Source organism: Eublepharis macularius, chromosome 7, assembly GCF_028583425.1.
Source record: "Eublepharis macularius isolate TG4126 chromosome 7, MPM_Emac_v1.0, whole genome shotgun sequence".
Taxonomy (NCBI): Eukaryota; Metazoa; Chordata; class Lepidosauria; order Squamata; family Eublepharidae; genus Eublepharis; species Eublepharis macularius.
The window spans coordinates 4,000,475-4,027,738 of NC_072796.1; the positions used below are offsets into that span (position 1 = coordinate 4,000,475).

Here is a 27,264-nt window from a genome sequence, read left to right on the forward strand (position 1 = left end):
TGGAGCCATGAATGGACAAGACAGGTATTCCTACAAACTTGAAAAATATCCCAGGTTTGCAGAAAAATCTGAATCTTAAAAAAAATGGAGGAGGGGGTTAAGAACCCCCAAATGGTAAAAGGAGTGCCAGTAGCTTTAACTAGATGCTCTCAGTGGTTGTTGCTGGGTAACAATAATGTTTAGCCAGTATTCCAGGCTTGTTTTCTGTTAGGAAAAGGCAGGAAGAGGGGCAGGCCTTTGAGGGAGGACTCATTGGGGTCAGGCCTGGTAGCCACTTGACACCACATGACTTCTATGACTCACCCAGGCCTGGCTGCTTGCTACTGTTCAACAGCAGCCCCCCCCCCCCCCAATAAATCAGTGTAGTGGTTAGAGTTTCAGAATAGGATCTAGAAGACCCAGTCTGCTGTGGAAGCTCACTGGGTAACTTTGATGCAGCCATGCACTCTCAGCCTAACACACCTCTCAGGGTTGTTGTGAGGATAATATGGAAGAGATGAGAATTACATATGCTGCTTTGGGTCCTCTTTGTGGAGAAAGGTGGGGTATTAATGAAGTGAATTAATAAGTATAGATGAATATAGGAAGCAGGTAAAAGGCAAGCTGTTTAGTGAGTTTTAAGGAGAGAAGGATGTAGGGAAACGTGAGCATATGGAGGCTGCCAGGAGGCAGGAAAGAGGAAATAGTGTGGGGAACGAGATATGGGTGTGTGTGTGTAATACTTCCAGCAAGTCCTTGCAGGTTCCTCACCACACAACCGGGCCCATCTCAGCCAGCACCATGCAACTGGGCCATGGGGGGGAGGCTGCTGGGGGAGGAGGGAAGACAGGTGAAGACAGGGAGGCAGACAAAGGTGGGTGGAAGAGAGTCAAGGAGGCAGGAAAAGGGGAAGAGGAAACCTGGGGACAGGAAAGGGAAAGGAGACATAGTGGGGGAGGGGGAAATGGGATGCTCCCTACAAGTCCCCCACTTGTTATATAGAATTGAGAAAAAATGTGTTTGTGTTAAGGACCATAAAAACAAGTCCTGAGGGATCGCACCCAGAGTCCATCTTGACTGGCATTCATTTTCAAGCAGTGGCCAGCTGGATTCCTCCAAGAAGCTTATAAATGGGCATGGCAGCAGGACCCCCCCCCCCCCATTTCTCTTCCCCAGAAACTGGAACTCAGAAGGACACTATTTATAACATAACAACAGTAACAATTTGATTTATATACCACCCTTCAGGACAACTTAACACTCACTCAGAGTGGTTTACAAAGTATGCTATTATTATCCCCACAACAATCACCCTGTGAGGTGGGTGGGGCTGAGAGAGCTCTGAGAGAGCTGTGACTGACCCAAGGTCACCCAGCTGGCTTCAAGTGGAGGAGTGGGGAATCGAACCCAGTTCTCCAGATTAGAGTCCCATGCTCTTAACCCCTACACCAAACTGGTTGCCCAATGACTGGGCAAGGGCACTTAACTCTACCCTGAATCCCCCAAAGCACAATGTGAGGCGTCTGAGCAATCCAAAATGCCTTGGGAGTGGCAGCCAGGGCGGGGCGGGGGGCGGGGGAGGCAGTGGACTAAGGCCAGGAGAGGGTAGGGGAGCATGGGCCCAGAGTGTGGGGGGAGTCGGGGCGTGCCATTTTCACTCTCTTGCAAGTCAGTTAATACCCCTCTTGCAATACAGAAAATGTATCCTTCATTTTCAAGAAACGAATACTTGAAAGAAAGATGGGCCCCCAAAAGAACACCCCGCAAAAGCATCATGAGAACGTAAGAATAGAAAGTGCCTTGCTGGATCACACCGAGGTTTTTCCAGTCCGGCATTCTTCCGCCATTTGTGGCCAGGTAGCTGCCTTTGGGAATTCATCGCTCGTAACCCCCTAGCACACCAACGAAATACACTTTGTTAGGCCTCGAGATAGCCAGGATGGTGTTGTATTTAGAGCGCTGGACTAGAATCTGGGCGATCCTACTGGTTCAAGTCCCCTCTCCATCACTGAAGCTCTACCTCACAGGGGAGTTGTGAGGATAAAAGAGAAGACAAATAACTTCAGCTGCTTTGGACCCCCACTGGGGAGAAAGGCAGGGTATAAATGTAGCAAGTAAGTAAGTGGGAGGGAGGGAAGGCAGCATAGGGTAGCCCGATCTCATCAGATCTTGGAGCTAAGCAGGGTTAGTATTTGGATGGGAGACCACCAAAGAGAAAGGCCCTGGCAAACCACCTCTGCTTCTCGCTTCCCTTGAAAGCCCCTGGCTGAGGTCACCATAAGTAGATTGCAACTTGACAGCGCACAAGTAAGTAAAAAAATAAGTATGCAGCCTCTGATGCATACCAGCTTAGAGTGTCTTCTTGGCCAAGGGTTGGACATTGACCAGAAGATGTACTTATGCACCCCTCGTACATCTACTGGAGGATGTAGCAACTGAATGCTGCTTTCCCCTTAAATCAGATTTCCAAATGGTATTACTTTTCAAACAAAACCCCTCCAAAGAGTAAACCAATATGCTTGATCTCTTCCTGAGCCTGCCCAACATTTCATTTTCTTTGTTCTTACCAATGTCATTGGTGTATCAGCTTTAAAATACAGTTATAGCACCTCATGCTTGACTTTTGATATTTTTGCTGACAGAAACTTAGCTATAAAAGTAGCAAACAGGTTCACAACGGAAGCTGTTCTGAAGTGGGAAATGGGAAACAAGAATGATAGACCAGCGAGAGGAAAATGGGCCGTTTTCACACTGCTTACCTTCTCTCGGAACGACACGGAACATCGCGCAAAAAACCGCGGAAGATCACATTTTCTCTCGCGAGATTTGCGCGACATCACGCAAATCTCGCGCGAGAAAATGCGATCTTCCGCGGGGTTTTGCGCGATGTTCCGGGTCGTTCAGAGAGAAGGTAAGCAGTGTGAAAATGGCCCATGGATGGGAAATAAGAGAGGAAGTGGGAAGTTCACAGAAAAATGAAGGGAGCAAGGAGATAAAAGAAGTTTAGGGCAAATATCTCTCCTTAGATTTACACGAGTCACACAGCTTTGGGGTTGCCATAAGTCAGCTAAGAGTTGAGGGCACTCTCCTCCACCCCCAGTCACACAGTTTTACTTGTCCAGTCTGAGGGACCACTGTAATTTCCATGTTTAAAACTTCTAATCCTTACTTAAAGTTCTGCAGCTGCATTGTAAGATGCTTCCATTTCATCAGCAGATGCCAAGACTGAGAGAAGGGGAGTCATGCCTTGCCTCAGGAGAGGGGGGTACCCAATTTATTCCCCACTTGCAAACTGGGGTAACATAACGGCTAAAGGGGCAACCCTCAGCAGGTCTACTCAAAAGTCAGTCCCATGTTATTCAGTGCGGCTTACACCCAGGAAAGAATCCTTAGGAATGCAACCGAAGAGTAAGGCCAACTCTTTCATCAGCCATGAGCCCAGCAACAAGGACCCACGGGGAAAACACCTGTACCGTGGTCAGAACAGATTGCCTCTTCACTACCAAGACTGCTTTACAGAACTTAAGAGTTCTGTAATAATGTGTTAATAATGTGTTAATAATGTGTTCATGGTAGAAATATCTGCTTGAACCAACAGTTCCAACGGGCAAAATGCTGCCCCAAATTACATCACCAGCAGAGGGAGGGCTGAGAAATCCACCCCCACCCCACCCCGTTTTCCATCACAGCTGCTACACTGAAAGCTCAACTGGACTAGTCAAGATCGAGGGAAGCAAGAAATCTTGCTCTCTTAGGGCCAAGCTAGAAGTGACAAATTACTCTTGAATGGCAAGTGAACAGGCTCACATGTATTCCTCCCTGTTCACTTGCGCTCCACTTGCACTACACTCGATCAAGTGGAGTGCAAGTGGAGTGCAAGTGAACAGGGAGGAATACATGTGAGTTTGTTCACTTGCTATTCAAGAGTAATTCGTCACTTCTAGCTTGGCCCCAAGTCTCCATCATTTTCCATTTGATGATTTTTTAGGCTTGCTAAGAGCTTGTGCTGATATTATAAATGTCTCAGAGGTATTGTTTACTACTTAGCTCTGTATTCTGATTGTGGTCTGGAAAAGAATTTTTTTTCTGGAGCAATATAGAAATGACTGGCCTTCCTTATTAACATGGCAAGAAAATAATACATCTAAAGCGCTTTAAACACTCACAAAGGGCACTCTATAAATCCCAAGCATTATTATTACTGCCAGAATTTAAAAAAAAAAAAAAATTAGAGGAAGGCTTCAGACTTGGCTGAGCAGAGCAGTAGGATGCAAACCAATTTCTCAGCAAATGCTGAAATCCCCGTCATTCGATGATTGGAATTTCATGCTATAATGACGCTTGGCACTGCTGACATGGGACTGAAAATTAGATGCAAGAGTGGAATGAATCCACAGCTACTTGCACTTATCTTTATGACAGCCATGTTCTCATGTACACCCGAACGCCCACAGCAGTAGCCTGGAAGTTGAGGGCGGGGAATAACTCTCGTATATTCCCCCTGAAGCCCAGGCCGAATAAGGGGAGTTCAGCTGAAAGGTTCTGCCGGCTGGACTCAAATGGGCCAGAGTGGTCTTGCACCTGTTATTGTCCTGGGCTTCTGGATGATGCTTAGCCAAGGTCATTTTTATTTCCACAGCTGCATTCTTTGGCCCTGGTCACATGGGCCTATTTTTATGCACTCAGGCGCCTTCATTTCCCCCCAAATTGGGATATGTTGGATGCTGTGAAACCAACATTTCTAAATATGTTCCTTTAATTCTACATACAGTACAACTGCAAACAAGTAAGAAGTCTTAAGCCACTGGCCTAGGCTTTTTTTACCAGCTACCACCAGTTTCATAACTGAGAAGCCTTTTAGTTTTAGGAACTACAAGGAAGTGAGACAGGTCATGAACGGCTTCCCTGTGGCACCTGCAGCAGATGGGGGCATATTTCTGAGTGGGTGGGAGTCTGTAGACTGAGGGGTGGGACTGGAGGGAAGGCTCCCCCCAAAGCTCCCATTCACTTTCCCATTCAGGATGGTACTACTGATGAGGTCACAGTCAGGCCTCCACCCCAGACACTAGAACTTCCAGTCCCAGTGGGCAAGAATATAGCTGGGCGGTGCAAGCAAGGTTGCCGGCCCCCTAGGGAAAGTGTGCCCCGGCCCTTTAACAGAGGTTGAATGGGATTTTATAACCAGGCAATGTTTATTTCCGTGCCATGAAATGGAACATTTCAGCTGCCCATTTCCATACATTAAGCCTCTATGAAAGGGACAGGACATTGTGTCCCCAGGTCTGCTGGCAACCCTGGGTACAGAGAAACATCCCGCATCCCAAAACGACAGTCACAATGCCCCCCAAAGGGACACAGCCATGGAGTTAGGTAAGTTAAGAGGCAAGTTTAGCTGCCAGCCAGTGGCACCCACAGTTTACTTCTCCCAGCAATAAGTTCATGGTTGCCATTCATTCCAGCGGTGGGGAGAAAGAAACTGTGGCATCGGCATACACTCTTGGAAGGAATGCACACCTGCCCTCCACTTCTGGGCAGCGCAGACTCCACCAACATGGATCCCATAAATGGAGGAATTGTGTAGTTTATACACACACACACACACCGTTCGTTCCAATATACAAGTTCTGCATCCACACATCCATTTTGTTATACTAGAGCACACCGCTAGTAACGATTAGGGATACAGAGTCATCAATGTTGCAGCAGGATACGCACCTTTATGCATGTATGCGGTGCACCCCTGCCGTTGAGATTCTAGCAGAGAGAGCAGACAGACACTGTGGGGAACAAGTTGAAGCGTGGGGGGGGGGGGTGTAGCTCTTTGTCTCAACCTGCATTCTATCTGTATATCTGTTAAATAAATCAAATACTACTAAACCACCATTGGTGTTACTTCCTCCAAAGGGAACCAAACCCATGCAAGCTCTGTACCTGGGACCTCTCGTCATGAGCAGAGCATGGCCGTTGTATGAACAAGGCAAGAGAATCTGGCACTTGGCATAGCTGCCCTCTCTTCCCACTGCCCACAGAAGCGGTATGTCATATTCTGTCTAAAAACCACTGTGTCCATTTGGCACCAGAGAAACATCTGATCAACTGCAGTTTGTGTCTTTTCAGTCGGATGGCATCCCTTTTTGCCCCTTCTTCCCGGAATGCCTGGGGAGCAGCCTGATATTAGCCATACCATACGGCCATTGGAGTCAGCACAGCATTCAATCCAAGATCCAGGCAGAAGATCATGGCTTGAAAGCCACCACACACACACACACACACACACACCGCCCTTTGTTTTTGAGCATCCAACCTGATGAAAAGTTCTGCAGAACTTGAAAGCTTGCATACTGTTTTATGTCGTTGTGGTTATCTTAATAAAAGGTATGACATGGCTTTTGGTTTGGGACTATGCTATGGACCAACGTGTCTTTTATAAGTAACTATGCAAATTTCAATAATTGACATAGCTTAACCATGTTCTGTGCCACAGAAAAGGGATTTTTTAAAGCTCTGAGCGCTTGGGCAGTGACATGCTTTCCACTGCACACCAAAGGACACAAGAGAAGTGTGAAAGCATGGCATGTCCGTCCCAGCTCCACCTCACTTCCTCTACCGAAACTCTGCATGCAGTTCTATTTTTAGATATTGGCCTGATTTCAGCGACCAACACTGCCCATCACCCATTCCATCTGCCCATCTAAGTCCCACAGACCACCCAAACGAAACTGATTTAAAAAAAAATACAAATGAAAAAAAGTTTACTTATTAAAATCATTCTTTTGTTTCATCTGAGTTAAATGGACTCTGGTGTGCTTCATCCTGCCTACAGCTGTGAGAAAGTGCAGATCCTAATACTGTCAGACAGGTGAACAAATATTTGCAGCCAAATCCGATTCAATATTTACTGAGAAATGTTCCACTGATGTCAATGTAAACTGTCCAAGGAGATACCCTCAGGATTGTACTTATAAAGAGAAATGCGCGCACACATCTCAGAACAAATAGCTCATGCATTCGGTGAGCTCTGTAAACAGTAAACTATTTTAAAGGTCACAGTTAATTTTCCGTTAGCTCTATGCTTCCATATAGCATTATGATGATGATGATGATGTTTATGTTTATAAGAATAAAGGAGTACTGAATGCTTGTATCACAGCAGAAGTTAACCAATAACTCGCCTAACACTGTGTGATTGCAGAATGACTCCATCAGAATACTGTTATCAATTTGCAAACTCTCTGATTTAATTTCTGTCCCAAAGGAAATCCAGGACACAATTAGACACAACATGAAATACAGAATTTTCCAAAAGAAAAAGATTGCCCCCATCCCTCTGTAATGGTGAGCTTACCCCAAAGCCCTTATTCCAAGTACTGCCCTAGTGATGCTCATGATGGTTGGCAATGTTGGCCTGAGACCCTCAACTGGGGGGGGGGCTGCGTTCCTCTGAGGGAGGAGCTTTCCTATGGCTTGCGAATAGCAGCAACAGGCATTCTGAGGTGGCATCAGATCCCTTGACCAGGATGCTGAGGTCTAACCCAAAGCAGTGACGAACACAAGAAATGAGCATTTGTGCACTCGAGCCTTGGATACATGGGGAACCTTTCCTTGCTGTCTCGTCTTTGATTAGTCCTCACTTCCCATTTGTTCAAGCAATCAATTCATACCTCTAAGGCTTCTCACCTCCTAATTAGATTACTCATTTAAAAAATCAATAGGAATAGTATGGCAGTGAAAAGCGCGAACCTGGAAATCCCAGCTCCAACTCCTGATTCCCCAGAGAACTCACTTGGTGGCCTTACTGCAGGGCAGGATCTTTGCCCAGGCTACCCATACGGCTGCTTGGGTGGCCAGTGAAGTAGACCGGCATCCCTGGTGGGCCCACACCGCTGCGGGCTGTGTTCAGACGGAGCTTGGATCTGGTCAGAGGGAGGGGGGCATCCAAGAGGGGATGGGCACAACACAATACTCTGGCCTTACCCGGCTTTAATGGCTCATCTGTTTTCCCAGCTCCATTCCCTGCTTGGGTCCTATGCACTGATTCAGCTATCAGTCTGGTGTAGTGGTTACAGTGTTAGAGTAAGATCTGGAAGATGCTCGGCTACAGGAGCCTGTGGACTGAACTGGGGCCAGGCACGCACTCTCACCTAATCTACCTCACAGGGTTGTTGGGAGGATAGAAGGGTGGAGAGGAGAATGATGTATGCCGCGTCTTTCAGGGCTCTTAGGGCGGTATACAGGGTCTTCCCTTCTCCACTTTACCCTGAGGGGAACGTTAGGCTGAGAGAGAGGGACTGGCCCAAGGTCACCAGTGAACTTCATGTCAGCATGGGGATTTGATTTCACACTCCTAGTCTAACACAGTAACCACTATGCAATACTGCCACTCATATACACGAGACACTCTGAAACATAACACTAAGCAACAGCTCAATTATGATTTTGTGTTGTGAATCTGATGCCCGTTGATGGCCTGTGAGGATTCCAGTTCGAAAAACGACACCACTCAAGGATGAAGTAGACCAACAAGATAACGTATCCATGCAAAGTTCTTCGAACATACCTATTAACTAGCAGGTTTTTATTTCTGGTTTGAACATCTGTGCTGAAGAACACACTTTCCCAAGCACGCTTTATTCCAGCCGTCAACGGGTGCATTGACAACGGAGTGGAGTCAACTTGGCCTTGCTCAGATACTCGAGGCAATGCAAAATCTCTGTTCAGTAATGTTATAGCACGTAATGCACTAGAAGCACAAAGCCTTTCATTCAGCCACCCTAACCCTTCTCACATGAACGCGTTATACTGTCTTCTGCTGAGTCAGACAATGGGTGTCTCAAGGTCACTTTGACGTTAACGGTGGCTCTCCAGGATCTCAGGGTCTTTGATCTGCTACAGAGACAGGAACTGAAGCTGGTACCATCTGCACGCCATGTAGATGCTCTACCACTGAGCCTCTGCCAATTCCCCACCCATTTTTAGCACTACGGAGCCAACTTCCACGTCACCCATGATCAAGATGGACTTGCCCAAGATTCTCAACAGCACCTCACTCCTCCTCCGTCAAGAAAATATGAGAGAGTGAATTGCATGAGCAACTTCTGTTCATTGCAGAAGTTCGAGAACGGAGACGGGCTGGCTTCAGCTTGATTAGAGTCCCCTGCAGTACACTGATGTGCACATTTACAAAACAAGTAGCTCTACACTCAATGGCTAAGGCAGGGCTTTTTTTCAGCTGGAATGCAGTGGAACGGAGTTCTGGCACCTCTTGAAAATGGTCACATGGTCGGTGGCCCCACCCCCTGATCTCCAGACAGAGGGGAGTTTAGATTGCCCTCCACACTGCTGGCGCGGAGGGCAATCTAAACTCCCCTCTGTCTGGAGATCAGGGGGCGGGGCCACCGGCCATGTGACCATTTTCGCCAAGGGCAATTTAAAAAACTACCCCCTTGTTCCAGCTGACCCAAAGTGACGTCATTGTTCAGTCCCGAGTTCCGCCACTGAGTTCCACCACCTCTTTTCCCAGAAAAAAAGCCCTGGGCTAAGGCATAATGATTCTGCTTTAGGAGGTCCACTTCTGCTTAAGAACCTAAGTGCCCCAGCATTCTCTGCAAGAATAGCAAGAACCAATGACCAGAAATGTCTGGTAGGTGGTCACTCAGCCTTCTCCTCTCTTAGAAGATAGCAATTTACTATCACTCGAAGTCATATTAGACGGACATGCTGCAGTTAGCAACGCCACCTGAAAACTCCACTCAATGAAAGAAATTCAGAACTGCTCATCGTTCTGCTTCCTGATAAGACTTCTGTATAACAGAAACATAAGAAGAGCCCTGCTGGAACAGACCAATAGCCTATCTTGTCCAGCATCCCACCCCAAGCAGCAGCCAACCGGTTACTCAGGAGAGCCAACAAACAGGGCACAGAGCCAAGGCCCTCCCAATGTGGCCTCCTACTACTTATATTCAGAGGTTGGCTGTCTCTGAATGCTGAGGCTTCCTTTAGTCAGCATGGCTAGTAGCAAGCAACTAATAGGCTGATCTTGCATGGATTTGTCAAACCACTCCGTAGTGAGTGGTTTGACAAATACATGCAAGATCAGCCTATTAGTAGTTCCAGAGGACGTAGTTCCTCTGGCAGCACAGCCCACATTTTAATCACTCGTCGAGTAAAGCAGTATTTCCTTTTGTCTGTCCTGAATCTATTGCCTCCCAGCTTTATTGGGTGCACTTGAGGTCCAGTTGAGAGAGAGGGAGAGGGAGAGGGAGAGGGAGAGGGAGAGGGAGAGGGAGAGGGAGAGGGAGAGGGAGAGGGAGAGGGAGAGGGAGAGGGAGAGGGAGAGGGAGAAAAAAAATGGAGAGGGAGAAAAAAAATGACTATCCATTGTACCAGCACAGAATTTGCCCTTTCCATTGTTGCCACACACTGGGCTGACAGCTGCACTGAACTATCCGCTAGAGCTCTTTTCACTGAGCTATCCACTACGGTCCCAAGAGCTCTTCCTCTCTCAGTTCCAGCAAGTTTAGATCACAAAAACATATAAACGCTGGATTATTTGTTCCAATGTGCATCGCCCTTACAGTGAACTTCATTTGCCCCATGGATGCCCAATTTACAGTGATCCTCCTGGAGCTCTTCAGGTCAGCATCCTGAATAATTCTGTGCTATCTGCAAACCTGGCCACCACACTGCCCCCTCCCCACTTCCAAATCATTTATGAACATCTTAAATAACACCGGCCCCAATACCGATCTTTGCAGTGCCCCACTTCTCACTTGCCTCCACTGAGAAAACTGCCCATTTATCCCTGCTGTCTGCTTCCTGCCACTTAACCAACTTTTAATCCACATGAGGAACCATTCTCTTACCAAATAACTGCTAAACTTACTCAGGAACTTTTGGTGAGGAGGTACCTTGTCAAAGGCTTTCAGACGTCCCAGTTTATAACATCTACTACCATGCTTGTTCACTTTCTCAAAAAAACCTCCAAAGATCAGTAAGGTAGGACTTGTGCATTATTTAATTTCACCGCACATTCACTGATTGACTGAGTTTTGCTAATTTTAATTGAAGTGACAAGTATTCTGGCCTTCTAAAATAGTTAACAAATTCAGTTCTACAATGTATAACCAGTTCAGTAATTTTTTTAACTAATACAAAGAATTCCTATGTTTTATGATTTGTTTTGAAAGTGCTGAAGAAGCAGGGTATATGGAATACTGAACCACAGTTTGAGGCAGTCAAACTATCATTTTCTCATAACTGAGAAGAGCTGACAGTCTCATCCCCATCGTGCACCTGGAGAACACATGATGAGCCCTGCTGGGTTGGACTAAATGGGTCCAGCGTCCTGTTTCCAGCCAGAAGTTGCCACAAAGCCCACAAGTAGCACATGCATGTACAGCTCCGCTCCTGTTGCTTGCCCCCAACAACTGGTATTCAGAGGTGCACTGCCTCTGAACATGGAGGCTCCTTGTTGAAAGTCCACTGAAATCCCAGGAATCCCCTTCCAAAGCCCACACACACACACACACACACACACACACACTCCCCCTGTGACAAATACTTCCTTTTGCCTGTGGGCCTGAAGCCACTGCCCATCAGCTTCATTTGTGACCCCAAGTGACAGCATCAAGGGAACCGGAGGCCCCCCTCTCTGCCCTTTAACTGGAGAGGTTAGAAGGCCCTTTGATGGAGCAGCTTTCACGTTCCATGGGGGGATTAGAATGACCAGGCCAACTTTCAGGGGGTCCCCCTTCCCCTCTCCCTGAGCCATGCAGCCCTTGAAACCCCAGCTTACCACCAGAATGGCGTTAAAGTGGTCGCTCTTCACCTTCTGCACCTGGATGCAGGGCGTGGGCACCTGTAACAGTCCGGGGGCCCCTTTGGCCAGGTTGCCGGCAGCGTCCCCATTGGGCACCAGGTTGTTATTGCTGGGCCCCACGCCCAGCGCCGCCCGGTATAGGTAGGTGTGCGTCAGCTTGCCCATGCCGGCGATCTCGACCATCTCCGGGCTGAAGTGGGAGCCGGGCAGCATGCGCACGTTGTAGCGGTACTTGTCGGGCGCTTCGCCCGGGCAGCAGCAGCAGCAGGGGCAGGGCCGGGCCGGGCCGGGCCGGCACTGGAGGAGGCGCAGGGCCAGCAGGAGCAGGAGGAAGGCCAAGAAGAGGCCGGAGAGGCAGCCCAGCGAGACCAGCAGGTAGAAGTTGAGGCGGGAGAGCGGCGGGCCGCGGGCGGCGGGGCCGTCGTCGAAGTCCGGCAGCGCCTGCGGCAGCGCGTCGGCCAGCAGGACGCCCAGCGTGAGCGAGGCCGAGCGGGGCGGCTCCCCGCGGTCCTTCACCAGCACCACCACCTTGTGCTTGAGGGCGTCGCTGGAGCGCAGCGCGCGGGCCGTGCGCACCTCGCCGCCGCCGGGCGACACGCGGAAGAGGCCGGCGTCGGAGGCCTGCAGCAGCTGGAAGGTCAGCCAGGCGTTCTGGCCGCTGTCCGGGTCGTGGGCCACCACCTTGGTGACCAGGTAGTCGGCCTCGGCCAGGCGCGGCACCACCTCCAGCGCCAGCGAGCCGTTGGGCGCCGCCGGGAAGAGGATGACGGGCGCGTTGTCGTTCTCGTCCAGCACGGTGATGCTGACCAGGAAGGCGGCGGCCAGGGCGGGCGTGCCGTGGTCCTGGGCCTCCACCTGGAAGTGGAAGCTCTGCAGCCGCTCGAAGTCGAAGGCGCCCTTGGCGTAGACCGTGCCGCCCTCGGCGTCGATGGCCAGGTAGCTGGAGAGGGCGCGGCCCTGGATGTCGATGTCGCGCAGCAGGTACGAGACGCGCCCGTTCTCGCCCAGGTCCGGGTCGGAGGCTGACACGTGGAAGAGCGAGGCGCCCGGCCGGTTGTTCTCCGCCACGGCCACCTCGCGCCGCTGGGTGAGGAAGCGCGGCGGGTTGTCGTTCACGTCGGCCACCTGCAGGCGCAGCGTCTGCCGCGTGGCCAGCGGCGGCGAGCCCAGGTCGGAGGCCGTCAGGGTGACGTTGTACTCGGCCACCCGCTCGCGGTCCAGCAGGCCGCTGGTGACCAGCGTGTAGTAGCTGTCGAAGGAGGCCTTCAGCTGGAAGGGCAGCTGCGGCGGCACCCGGCAGACCACGCGCCCGTTCTGGCCGGGGTCGCGGTCGGTGATGCTCAGCAGCGCCACCACCGTGCCCAGCGGCGAGTCCTCGGGCACCGGGCTGGAGAGCGACGTGACCACGATCTCCGGCGCGTGGTTGTTCACGTCGGTGACGTCCACCAGCAGCTTGGCCACGCTGGACAGCCCGAAGAGCCCCCCGTCGCGCGCCTCCACGAAGAGCTCCAGCGGCGGCGGCGGCGCCTGCCCGTCCAGGGCGCCGCGCAGGATCACCGCGCCGCTCTGCGGGTCGATGCCGAAGAGGCGGCGCAGCTCCGGCGGCGTGCTGTTGCTGAAGGCGTAGCGCACCTGGCCGTTGGCGCCCTCGTCGGGGTCGGTGGCGCGCACCTGCGTGACCGGCGTGCCGGCCGGGGAGTTCTCCAGCACGCTGGCGCGGTAGACGGAGTGCTCGAAGGCCGGCGCGTTGTCGTTGGTGTCCAGCACCGTGACCAGCACCTGGGCGCTGCCGGAGCGCGCGGGGCTGCCGCCGTCGTGCGCGGTGAGGCTCAGCCGGTGCGCCGCCTGCTGCTCGCGGTCCAGCGGCTTCTCCAGCACCAGCTCCGGGTAGCTGCTGCCGTCGCCGCGCGTCTGCATGGCCAGGCCGAAGTGCGGGTCGGGACTGAGCGAGTAGCCCTGCACGCCGTGCGAGCCCTCGTCCGGGTCCTGGGCGCTGGGCAGGGCGAAGCGGGCGCCGGGCGAGAGGAACTCGGCCACGCCGACGTGGTACTCGGGCAGCGGGAAGCGGGGCGCGTGGTCGTTCACGTCCAGGATGCGGACGCGCAGCTTGTGCAGCTCCAGCGGGCTCTCCAGCACCAGCTCGTAGCTCAGCGCGCAGGAGGGCTGCAGCGGGCAGATCTGCTCGCGGTCCACGGGCTCGCCCACCGCCAGCGCGCCGCTGCCGGCCTCCAGGCTAAAGTAGGCCCGCCCGGCGCCGCCGACCAGGCGGCACCTGCGGGCGGGCAGGGCGGCGGCGTCGAGGCCCAGGTCGCGGGCGACGTTGCCCACCGGCGCGCCGCGCTCCGTCTCCTCGGCGATGGAGTACTCGACTTGGCCCGGGGCGCTGCAGGAAACCAGGCAGCTCACCAGGAGGTAGAGCCGCATGCTTCCCGCGCGGCCCCGGCCCTCAGCTCCCCGCGCGCCCGCCCGCCTGCGCCGGCATCCCCGCGCCGGGCCGCAGAGCCGCGGGCCGCCTCCCTGGCTCGCCAGTGCTGAGCCAGCGCCGCCGAGTCCTTGCAGGGCAGCCGCTGCCTTGGGCGGGCCGCGCGTCACGTGGGAGGGGAGGCTGCCCGGCCTGGCGAGCGGCGGCGGCGGCGGCGCAGCGCCGCGTAGGGGCCGAGCCGACCACTGCAGCGCCGGCGCGCCCGCCCTACCCTGCTCGGCCCGGCCCGTTCAGCCGCCGCGCTTCTGCGCTGCCCGGCTGGCCCCTCTTCCGCGCCGGCAGCCGCGAGAGGGAAACGCCCAGCCGAGCGCGGCTGGGGCTGCGGGGCGGACTGCGAGGCGCCGGCGCGGCCCTGCAAGCGGCATCGATCGACCGGCACCGATCGAAGGGCCCTGAGCTCAGCAGGAAGGGGCGAGCCGCGCGGCGCTGGGAGCGCGGCCAAGAGCAGCCGCCCGCGCCGCTCCTGGCTGCCATTCCTGCTCCCGCGGGGAGGCTCTCGGGATCGGCCACGAATTGGGGGTTCTCTCGTCCGTCGATGCCGAAGTCAGAGGGGAGGGGGCAGGAGAGGGTCCGCTGAACCGCTTTCCTAGTCGCGCTTTGGCAAGGAAACGCCTAGCAGAGCCCCGCGTTGCCTTGGGACCTTCGGAAAAAGGCCACGGAACGCATCTCCCGAGGAGAGGGGGCTGGCTCGCAGCGGCCTGGGAGGGGGCAGGGCGCCCCGTCCTGAGCGTCCTTCCTCGCTCCAACGGGTTGCTTAACCGCCAGCTTCGAAGAAAGCGCCTTCGAATCGTTGCTCCCGCCCCCCGCCCACTATCCGAGTCGAGACCCCCGGGCTGGAACGCCGCCTGCGCCTCTCCTCCGGTAACGGGCTGCACGGGCTGCCGAGAGGATCTCCAGTCGAGCGCCACCTGGGACCGCCTGTGCTGACGGGCTCCGACGCTCACATCCAAGCGCGCAAGTTTTCGAGTTCTGCAGAGCTCTGCCTCAGGAAGCATTCCGGGGCGCGATGGGGGCCGGTGCGGGCGGCGAAAGCGGGTTCCTCCAACGCCGAAGGAGGGGGCAGCCGTTGGCAGTCAACAGCAACTGGCCACGCCCCCTTTGCGAAGAGACCGCCCACACGCCCACCTGCCCCTGCAGCTCCGGGGGTGACTCTGGAGGGAGCCGCTCGGCCCTTGCCCCAGCCCGGGGCGGTCTCCACTCCAGCCCCCGCGGGAGACCCGTCGGGTGAGTCGCGCGTGCCTTGAAGCCGCCGGGGGTCTCCGCTCCCGGCGCAGCAGTCCGCGCAGGATGGCGCGCCCGCTCTGCGCGGAGGCAGCCGCTTCTGGGCTCCCCGGCGCTGCCTGGCCAGTGGCGGTTGGCTTCCGCTCTCGCCCGGCCCAGGCGGAATTCTCGAGCTCTCCGCAAAAGCAGCGCCGCGCCACATCCGCGCGTGGAAAACGGCCGGAGGCTCGGCAGGCAGCCTTCGCAGCCCTCCCGGCTTCAGGCCGATGCCCTCGAGCAGCCTCCTGCTTGGCGGCGCAGCGCCTGCGAGGCCGAGTTGCGCCTGCGCTCTTGCCCACGGGGCAGCTGGTGTCTGCCTCGCCTCCTGCTCCGCGCACCTCTTCGTTGGGCCAGAGGGTCCAGCGAAGAGCGAGCCCTGGGGCGCCCTGAACCAGCCGCTCAGCCCCGAGAAGGCCACCCCCGGCTCCTCCCCTCGCCTAGGTCTGCACCAGGAGGGAAGACTCCCAGGAGGAAAAGGAGGGTCCCTTGGGTGCTGTCTGCTTGCGGGGAGGGAGAACACACCTGTCTTCTGCGGCCCCTTCCTCAGCATCTGCGCTTTCCCATTAGAATGCCTTCCTTTTCCGGATGGGGGGGGGGGAGGGGGTTGCAGGTGAAGCTGCTGCTCCCTTGTCTGATGGAGGCTGGAAGAGACAAAGAGTTCTTTCCGGAAAAGAGGGATTCTTCTTGGACAAGTGGTGCAATTCTGCATGGGATTTGGGGGGCAGTTGAAAACATGGCTGGATTCTCACTAGCATATCAAGATGCCACTGGACCATCAAGGTTAGTATTGCCCCCTCTTAGCAGCAGTCTTTCACATCCTCTGCTGCCGGATCCTTCTGAAATTGGGGCTGCTGGGAATTGAATCTGGTGCCCTGCCCCCTGCCCCCGGCCCAGCCAGCTCCTCTCTGTCATCCAAGCACTGGATATTCCAAGCCCCTTCCCTGGATTTTTAAAAAGTACTTTCAGCATCTTCAGTGAAAGCCGCCTGAGGGAAAGAGCAGCTTAGCACCCTTTCTTCTGGGAATTCTTCAGCCCACCCCAAGGGCTCCTGTTGCCCAAAACCAGGTGCAAAGGGAGCCAAGGTTCATTAGTCAGCCAAATTCCAATGCTGCTTGTTACGATTCTTCTAAAAAAACACCTGGCCCTAGGCTGTTCCAGCAAAACTCTTTATTTCTTAAGTGAAGGATCTTTAACTTAAAAACAGTACAATAGTGGTTTGCACAAAGTTTGAAAATTCAGAAACATGTCTGAACCACAGATTCTAGTAAGAAAAACTACTGTAGACCATGCAAGGCAAGTAAGAAAAACTACTGTAGACCATGCAAGGCAAGAAGCCAGACTGCTTTAACACTTGTCTGTTCGTGTTTATGTCCCGTCTGTCCAGAACTCCTTCCCTGAACATGGAGGAAGTCTTCCTCTCCTGGCCTCACCTCTTCAATTTTATCTTTTTCTTTCTCTTCTTCTAGGATGTTATACTGTAAGCTCCTTGGGGCATGGACATGTTTTTGTTGTAGTATATTTAAAGAAAAAATAAATTTAAAACTGGTAACTCCATTTGAAGGTTTGTGGTTTGTTCTGCTAATAATTAATTAATTAATTAATTAATTAATTAATTAAGATCAGCTTTGATCTAAGTTAGTAGATCTGTGGCTTGCTTGCTTGCTTGCTTCCAACAGAATTGGTCAACTTTGGCATATTCACTTTATTTTCTCACCTGTAAGGGAGTATTTTGTGTAACTGGTACTGAGCTGCTGCAACTGAGTAACTGAGAAGCTAATCTGTTACTCCTGAAGCCCCCAGTTCTGCTCATTTTGCCTCGTGCAACGTGTGGGGTGCTCTAGACCCCACCTATTGCCCCACCTGACAAAGTGGCCTTGAACACCCTAGTTACAACAATGTCCTCTGCAAAAGCATTTGCCACTGCAGCCAGAAAATCTTTAATCAGAGAAAATGATCAGAGCCCACGGGCTTTGCCCCCCATCAGAGAATAAGAGGAGAAAATTACACTTGTTCGTTGCTAGTAAGTTAACTGGTAATGATGAACCATATGGAATAAGGACTTATAGGTTGAATTCACTCATGACTTCTTGGTTGCATCAAATATCCCTCCAGTCTCAAAGGAATTTGCACTGCAACCGCAAGAAAGAGGTGGAGACACACAGACATTTGGACTTTTCAAGACTCTTACAAATCAGCAGACTCAGACTTTCCAAAATGACCAACAACCTATTTTTTTCTTTCTCAAACTTCTCCTTCCTCCTTCCACTTATAGTTAACATGAAGCAAGAAGAAGAGGAAAAGACATTTGATAGCTTGCACACAAGCATTTCTCTCTTGCTGTACTGTAATTATATTCCCTTGAGATCAAATTCCTGGACCCGTGTTAGCCCACATAACAGAAAACGAGTCCTTACAAAGGCATCTGATGGTACAGCTAAGGCCAAGTGGATTCCAAGACTTTATGGTACCTGAGCAGGAGATGTGACCAGCCATGTCCCTCAAGACACCAAGATCCACTGGGGCTGCCCTCATGACTATAACTTTACCTTCCTTCACTTTGAGCAGCGTAACAATAACTCATCAAGATTGCCATCCAATACGTACTTAACAGGAAGAAAACCCAATTAACTCAGCAGATTTTCTTCTATATCAGCATGCCCAGGATTGATCCGCATATGAGCATGAGTTGAGCAGGTTATTATGCTTGCATGTTAGTGTGGGATGTCTGCTGCCTTTTCTTCCACCCCTTTGCAGCTGCATCTTTGCCTTGATTGGGACTCTCAGTCGTGCCTCCCCCCACCTCCCCAAAATTCAGGGGCAACCGTGCTGCTGATGAGCTTCCAGGAATAATAAAGGAGCATTGCTTATATTGGGGGGAAAGCACACAGCAAAGAGCAGAAGGAAGGGGAAAAGCAAGCTGAGCAGGTGAAGCATTTTGAACATGTTCAAAACACCACAACAATGCGGGGGAGGTAACCACAGCCAGGGTCAAGTCATTCTGAGCCACCGCCACCCCAATGCAGGGGGAAATTCAGGAGGAGAGAATTTGGAAGCTGCCTTGGATTGTTCCATGTGGTAAAGATCACACATCAAGCCAACGCCTCTACATTAGCCAGTGGAAGATCCTGCTCCGAAACTGCTATGAAACCATTAGAATCCGTTACACCTCCTTCCCTTACTCCATTTACCGTATTTCCATTAAAGCTCTCATGAAAAATGAATGAGGGGGAAAGGAGACAAATAATTTTCCCTCAGCACAACTGCATCTAACCTCCCACCAAATACCTTATCCGCACTGTGTGTCTGTTCTGAGCTCTGAACTTCCTCTCTCTTCCAGCACAGGTTGCTAAAAACCTAAAAGGTGCAGCCATTCATATCAGAAGGTGCTACTGGAGTCAGATCATATCAGAAGGTTTGCCTAGTTTTCCCCAAAAGCAGAAAGCCAACTTCACATTTCAGATGTCAAAGAACCCTGCGGACCAATGTCTGTAATACAGTCAATCTTATTATTCCCTCTGCACCAATCTATCATGACCGTAAATGGTTCACCTTAATAACATTCCCACAATGAAAGTCATCCTGGAACACAAAGCCTGAATGCCAAATCCCACTGAAGTTTCGTCTCAGTCCTAGTCCTGCATCCACAGGGCAATTACATAAAAACCATGCAACGACTTATTTGCATAGTTGGAACAGTTAGCTGAAAAGACTTCTGAATATTACAAAAAGGTTTATTAAGAAATACGCATGACATCTGGGCTCTAGAAGCATGCCATATGCAATGTAGCCAGCAGCAATATGAAAGAATATCAGGATAAGTTCTGCTGTATGGCATTTTAATGCCTTCCCTGCCTGAGATAAGCAAACGATATACAAAAATTTAGGAAATAATCAAATAATGCACAGTTTGCATTAAAAATATTACAATATAGGAACAGAAAAATTAGCGACCTGGAGAAGGTAAAGCAGTTAACAGACTGGCAATCTCAATGCTATGGGCAGATTCGGGTGTAATTTTATTTTTTTAAAAAAATTATTTCATTTATAGGCTGCCTTTCTCACCGAGACTCCAGGTGGATTATACAATTAAATAATGGTTTTGATCCTATGCTTTGTGCTTACACAGAGCTGTCCACGGCAGAGCATGTCCTTTCAGCATTAAGTGTTTCTGTTCATGCAAGTCCACCATATTTCAGTGAACAGAAACAACCAAATGCAAGAGAAGTACCGGCACAATGAATGAAGAAGGGCACAAAAAGGGAGGAAAAGTACAAGACCTAAACATTGGGTGCTAGATAGAATGAACTGAATAAAGAAGGCCAGCTTTGGCTGAGAGACTTTATGACATCGCATGATGAGGTCTTGCAAACTACTTTTGTTAAACACCTCACCCTAACTATTTTTTTATTTTGTAAAAGTAGTTTGCTACCATGTTAAAATATTTGAAAACATTTGAGGGAGGGTTGTTGTGGGTTTTCCGGGCTGTATTGCCGCGGCCTTGGCATTGTAGTTCCTGACGTTTCGCCAGCAGCTGTGGCTGGCATCTTCAGAGGTGTAGCACCAAAAGACAGAGATCTCTTGACACTGAGAGATCTCTGTCTTTTGGTGCTACACCTCTGAAGATGCCAGCCACAGCTGCTGGCGAAACGTCAGGAACTACAATGCCAAGACCGCGGCAATACATCCCGGAAAACCCACAACAACCATCGTTCTCCGGCCGTGAAAGCCTTCGACAATACATTTGAGGGAGGCATTTACCAGGACTAGGAGCTGATGGGAGATTTACATGAATAACCTTGAAATCTGATGTGTTTCAGCCACCAAGCCATAAATTGCTCAGACACAATACCAGCTTAAATATCTATGGTGCATGGCAAATACTTTTACAGAAGGTAATATTCCACAACTTTTAAAAGTAAATTACCAATACTTTGAAATCAGATGTGGAGAAATGGTAAAAACCGCAGATGATATTCTGCTGGATGTAATTATGGAGCAATTTCAATTATTTGACAAAGAACTATCAAGTTACAGAAATGAAGCCTAGAAGAAACATCAGAAGCCTAGAAGTAAAGTATGGAGCCCACTCATTATTATATATTCTTAATCTAGCTCAATTCATTTTGTATGTACAAATCTAATGAACAAGTGAAACAAGGAAAACATCAACACAAGGCAGGCCATGTTAAAACAATTTCCCCCTCCTCCCCGAAAAATACCTTCTCCTGCACTTATATTTGAATTTTGACACTGCAATAGTAAACAAAGTAATCTGATACATTACAAACTTGCCTTGAACTGATAAAAGATAACCAAACTGTGTCAAACAGTTTTTGGCCAGCAAAACTACAAAGTATTCCAGCCAACCTTCCCTGCCTTGATGTATTGTCGAAGGCTTTCACGGCCGGAGAACGATGGTTGTTGTGGGTTTTCCGGGCTGTATTGCCGTGGTCTTGGCATGCCCACATGCCAAGACCACGGCAATACAGCCCGGAAAACCCACAACAACCATCTTCCCTGCCTTGATAAGGCTGCATATAAAATACACATGTAACATAAAAATAAAAATCAACAGCATCCTTGACTGTCTTCAGAGCACAGATGCACAAATACCTTTTTACAAAAATGCTTTGTTGTATTCCAAAACATGCAGAATTACTCTAGGTTTAGTCTGGGCGGAACTGTATTTTATGTGCTTCAGTTATGTCGGCTTCTGGTGCTGAAAAAGCATGTATTAGAAACTTGTGAATTAAAGGCACATTCCATATTTAACTGGACTTTCAGCCTCTCTCACTCTGTTCCCTGCTTTGTTTGCTGGCTTTGTATTGATACACTCTTCAAAATTCATCTATGCCCAACTTATAGTTTGACATTATTATTTTATAGAACAAAAACGAAACGGATGAATCCCAGGGAGATTGCATCATACACTCCACCCTCTACAGTGTATATTATACGTGCTTCTACCTCCTTTTGATTTCTTTGCTCTTTGGCTTACACATGAGAACACACGCTTGGAACACACACTTTGATTTTGGCCCAGGACAGGTCTGGATACGAAAATATTCTTGGGAATCTTGGTGGGGCATACTGTATGGTATTTTATGTCATTTTAATCTATATATATAAAGACAAGTGTCCTGATTGACTCTTCAATGCCAGCCCAGACCCCTGGACCTAGAAACATGAACTTTGGGGAGAACATTCCTTTCATGATGTAAACACCCACTAAGAAGATATTTTAAGAAATTCGCCCCCTAAGGGGTAAAAAAGGGTAAAATGTGTTTTCCCAAAGGGATATAGCTTCCTTGTGTGGCTGGCAGGCTGCTTCCTGCTTGCGCTCCCGCTCAATGCCAGCTCGGCCACTGTTCCCTGATTGGGCCAACCTTTCATGGTCATTTGCATACACAGGCTCATTGGGACTCACAACATTCCACACCATATCCCCCCCCCCAGACAGTTGGAACACAGAGGTCATTTGCATATACAGGCTCATTGGTCCTCACCCCCCACATTTTAAACAGTATGCAGTTGCTATTGGGAGTCCTGAAGTAAAATGCACCTCCCACTCTTCCCCTCTATGGTTGCCAATCTCCCTGTGTGGCCTGGCTTCCCTGTGTGGCTGGCAGGCTCCTACTTGCTTGCAACCCCCCCCCCTCTCTAATTGGTCAGCTGTGGAACTCTGTGTTCTGAAGTAAAAATGTCAAGGAAACTGCAGACACAAAGAAAGATGGTACAAGACTCCTGAATAAGGATTTTATATAAAAGTCAGTATGGCAAATGAGTTTTTAAATGTTCATGGGGAGATGGTGCATGACCTTTCTAGGTGCCACTTCAATGCAAACCTCTCACATGAACCTGCTGAAGTTCCCACCACACCACCCCTCCCGCAGTCCATCTCACATCTTTTGCAGCCATCACCTCTTACTGCCCCCAAGAAGCATCGTGGTTTCTGACCCTAAAAGGAGGAAGCAACTTAGAGATGTGGCAAAGAAATATGAACATCATCTGACTTGAGGGAGGACTGCTTCTCATATGGGCAGTTCTACGTGGCCTGCTGCAGAGGGAGCTCACCCAGCAGCCTGGTGATCCTAGCACCAGAGGGGAAAACCACCAATGTGGTCTACAAAGAAGTCCTTTAGTAGGGGGGAAAAAGATGATTGTACGTATTTTTCACTTCATTTATTCTACTACAATCTTTTAAAAAATCTTTTCAATAAATGTTACATTTCGAAATTCACTTCATCAGTTTTCAGCATCAACATGCTTCACTTTATTCAAACACCTTTGTGAAGCTCAGGTACTATGCTATTATACTACAAAACCAACGCAAAACACACACACAAACAAAAAATGTTACATACCCATAAGTATTATAACTGGATTTAAGGTAGTTAAATACCATTGTGAAGCACAGGTGTCAAGCTAGTTTACCTATATAATGATTACATGCCCCTTATTATACTTACAGAATGCTAGTTTTGTGCCATCTTTGAAAAATGGGATTCTCCAATTTTATATTACTGACTTGTGACTAATATTTGGGGCTTTAAATGTAAGTAGATATTACTCTCTATTAAGACTATATATTATAACATTTTTGACATAATTAAGCTTGCTGCAATTGCCTTACACTAGTATTTTTTAATTTCAGATTTCATACACGACCTGCCTGGCCTGTATAGGGCATATCCATATAACAAGGTTGATATCACACGGGTTCTACTCCGGATGGAAACACATTTGATTTACAGGTTTGTTACTATAGTTCCTAAACCAATCAGCAGACTTTATAGCTTTCTTATAAGCTTTACTTATATGGGGTGAAGGAATGCTGCACTGTTTCTTTAACAGAGCAAGTGAATTAAGAACACCTATGGAGGCTGGTGGGGATTTAACATCTCTATATTTTAATATTTTTCTGGCAGCACAACCTTAAGATTCCTGAATTAGTATTTTATAGTTCTTCCAGTTTTTTGCAGAAAACCTTCTTGCTTCTCTCATTTGTTTCTCATTTTGGCCAAAACAAAAGTAACGCTCCACATCCCTGGGTCTTAACACTTTGAAACCCACATTTCATATTCGGTGTAGCTACAGAAGTACTTTGGGGAAGAAGCGAAAGAAGCAATCATGTCATATTTCTTCACCATAAACGATTTAGGCAACAACTTCCCAGAAAAAAATTACATTATCAATAGAGCAATATTAAATAGAGTTGCACTCTTCTAAACCAGTTGGCTTCAATGGACTCTATGCAATTCTAAGCAGAGTTACTCCGTCCTGGCTAAGGCCCTTGATTTAAAGTGTCATAGCTGAGTAATCACCAGGTGGCCAGCCAATGGATCTTTTTTCTCATTAAACCAAGTCACTGTATATTCTAGTTCTTTATTTGACCAAAACTTACATGATCAGGGTTTTTTTTGTAGGCCCTCAAACTGCATTTATTTTTCCTGAAGTTTAGCACTATACATTGCTTTCATAGGAAATTTCAAATCACAAAGGAGTTATTGCAGCCACACCACCTACAAGAGGTTGCCAATGCAGCCTCAGAAGGGGGACGCTAGCATTATACCCTGCTAAACTCTCTTCCTTCCCCAAACTCTGGAATTTCTGGCAATCTAGGGGTGGAGCATAGGGAGGGTGGGGCTTGGGGAGAGGAGGGATCCCAGCAGGGTGTAATGCTCCACCCTCCAAAGCAGCCATTTTCATCAGGGAAACTGCTACCTGCCATCTGGAGCCCCAGAAAATGAGAGGTGGCAGTCAGTTAAGGCCCTTGCCTGCTCCAGTCCTGAAAAGGGCAAGAGGAAAGGGGGGAGGGGAGAAGGGACATCCCATCTGTCCCAACTCTACCCAGACCCACACTATTCCATAATAAGGTCACATGCACAAAGAGGCCAGCAGCTATAGAGTGAGGTCAGCAGTATGCCAACTATGAAAAAGAACAAGATCTGTGAATATCTTTAAAATGAAACACTAAAAACCAAAACAATGTACTCTTCAATCGGTTTTTAATTTCAGCAGCAATGTGGCACATTTTCTAAAGGACGCAAGCAGTATTGGTTTGCATCCAAGCATTAAACTATGGTTGATTTCCTTTCCAAAAAAGAGTAAAAGTGAATGTAGAGTGGCTAAAAGGAAATCACAATAAACCCTCAAAGACACTCATTTTGTGCCCTTAGGGAATTCATTCCCTAAAGGCAATTCTAAGGTGTGTATATATATTTTTTATCCAAATGCAAGTTTGATAATTGATAACATATTAGAAAAACAAGGCAATTTCACTTCTGAGACTCACCTGCCCAGCAGCATTTGGGACCAGCTCCTTCCCGTTCTCTGCCAAGACAGGAACATTGGGGCTGAAAACCATGAGGTCACTCTTAGCACCAGGCTCCCCACTCACTCCTGCCAGGATGTGGCTGTGGCGGTTGGAATACGACCAGCTGCCCACTTCACTGGCACACACCAGCGTGGCTGTGCCAGGACCGTACATCATGGCCTCCTTGGCCTGACTCTGGCATCGCAGCGCCACATACACAAGGATGACCAACAGGAACAAGCTAGAAACGGAGCAGATGGCGATGATCAGGTAGAGGTTGGCGCTGTCTGCCAGGGGCTTTGTGTTCCCTCCCATCCCAGAGAGGCGGGCATCACTCTGGGCAGCCTGGGCACTGGCCACCAGTGAAACGCTGAAGGTGGCTGTGGTTGACATTACCGGCTTGCCATGATCCTTCACCAGCACCAGCAGACTCTGGCTGTTGCCGCCCTCTGCCTCCTCCAGAGCACGCGTGGTACTGACCTCTCCACTGTAAAGCCCCACCCGCCACGGACCACTGGCTGCATCATGCAACTCATAGCACAGCCAGGCATTGTATCCCGAGTCAGCGTCCAGGGCATGAATCTTGCCCACCACGTGTCCAGCTGCCACTGGGACCTTCACCAGAGTAGGGCTATCCTGGTCTGGCCCGGACACTGCTGGTGCATTGTCATTCTCATCCACCACAAACACTTGCACAGTCACATTGCCACACAAGGAGGGCAGCCCCGCATCCTTGGCCCTCACCTGGAACTCCAGCAGCTTCAGCTCCTCGTAATCCAAGGGCTGCAGAGCGTACAGCTTCCCACTCTCCGAGTGCACCGAGATGTAGCTCGACAGCGGCCAGAGCTTTTCATCCAGCCAGTAGCTGACCAAGGCGTTCTCGGCCACATCTGGGTCTGAGGCAGACACTGTGAAGATGTGAGCCCCGGGAGGGTTGTTCTCTTTCACAAAAACTGTGTAGGAGGGCTGCGCAAAAGTGGGTGCATTGTCATTCACATCACTGATTGGCACCACCAGGCTACTGCTGGCTGACAGCGGGGGGTCGCCTTGGTCTTGGGCTGTCACCAAGAAACTATACTCGGCCACCTGCTCCCGGTCCAGTAGCTCAGCTAGTACAAGCGAGTAGTAATTCTTGAAGGTGGATGTCAGCTTGAAGGGGAGTCCAGAGGGGTTAAGGGAACAGGTCACTTGCCCGTTGACCCCAGAGTCCTTATCAGAAATGCTGAGGAGGGCCACCACTGTCCCCGGTGGAGAATTCTCTTGCACCGGCACTGACAGGGAGGACACAGTCACTTCCGGCGCATTGTCATTCACATCCAAAACCTCAATCAGAACTTTGCACTGTCCCTTCCTGGGTGGGGTGCCTTTGTCTGTTGCTTCAACTCCAATTTCACCCACTTTAATGCTTTCAAAATCAAGTTCTCCATTTAATCTGATCTGTCCAGTGCTTTGATCTAAATTAATCAGTGCAGCGAAATTATGAGGATTTACACTTCGAATCGAATATGTAATGTCTTTGTTAATTCCTTCATCGAGATCTGTTGCATTGAGAGTGATAATTAATGTTCCCGTTCTTGCATTTTCAGAAAGTTTTATTTTATACACAGACTGATTAAAAACTGGTGCATTATCATTTAAATCCAACACATTAATCACTACATGAGCAGTGCCAGTCTGTTCTGGTTTGCCACTATCAGTGGCTGTTAAAAATAAATTATACATATGGGTTAACTCTCTGTCAAGAGGCTTCCGTAACACAAGAACTAAAGACTCACCATGTTCCTCTTTGTTTTGAACATCCAAGGAAAAATGTTCAGTCGGACTGATTTTGTAGCTGAGGTGAGAATTTGAACCAATGTCGTCATCAGAGGCTCCCTCTAGTGGGAATGATGAGCCCAGATGAGTAGATTCTGCAACAACCAGTTTTTGCTCAGCTGCCGGGAATAGGGGCGCATTGTCATTTATGTCCTTGATCTCCACTTCCACATGGAAGATTCTCAGGGGGTTATCCAGGATCACCTCCAGGGGAATGGTGCACACCGGCGTCTTGATGCACAGCTCCTCCCGGTCTATCCGGGAATTAACAAATAAAATTCCATTCTGCAGATTCACCTCAAAATAGTCTCTGCGGCCTTGGGACACCATCCGGAACATCCGAGGCATGAGCTCAGTCACCTCCAGCCCCAGATCCTGGGCGATGCGACCCACAAAGGTGCCATGCTGGGATTCTTCTGGCACAGAATAATGGAGCTGCCCACTCCGCATTTCGCAGGCTGTGAGGAGAAGAATCAGTTGCAGCAGCTTAGATCTCACCAAGGGGCATTGATGCAAAACAACCATAGCAAAGGTAGGTTGTATTCCTGGTTTTAACTATTAAATCCACCCTCAGGAGCTGGCATTAAATGGTGA

The 27,264-nt window shown here is 49.9% G+C and overlaps 2 protein-coding genes across 6 annotated transcripts in view; both read right to left on the reverse strand.

Moving 5' to 3' along the window:
• The window catches only part of LOC129334058 (protocadherin alpha-C2-like), a 280,693-nt gene that overhangs the window by 93,126 nt on the left and 160,303 nt on the right, over positions 1–27,264 (reverse strand). For 3 of the 5 annotated variants that reach the window (XM_054985993.1, XM_054985992.1, XM_054985988.1), the window contains exon 1: positions 11,774–14,221. The exons of the other annotated variants lie outside the window; for them this stretch is intronic. In XM_054985993.1, coding sequence (XP_054841968.1) covers positions 11,774–14,221 — 2,448 coding nt within the window. Of the gene's footprint in view, positions 1–11,773; positions 14,222–27,264 lie in introns of those variants that run through there. 5 annotated transcript variants of the gene reach the window in all.
• LOC129334059 (protocadherin alpha-3-like) lies at positions 20,148–27,195 on the reverse strand. Its single transcript, XM_054985994.1, has 2 exons — positions 24,883–27,195; positions 20,148–20,174 (listed from the first exon to the last, which is right to left on the reverse strand). Exons 1-2 carry the CDS (start codon positions 27,193–27,195, stop codon positions 20,148–20,150), a joined length of 2,340 nt encoding a protein of 779 aa, XP_054841969.1.

Bases quoted from the DNA above. Each gene is read 5' to 3' on its own strand.
- LOC129334059 (XM_054985994.1), bottom strand. From the start codon at position 27,195: ATGGTTGTTTTGCATCAATGCCCCTTGGTGAGATCTAAGCTGCTGCAA. The intron at 20,175-24,882 runs GTCTTGGCAGAG...TTTCGCCAGCAG, and splicing joins TTTTCAGCCCCAATGTTCCT to CTGTGGCTGGCATCTTCAGA.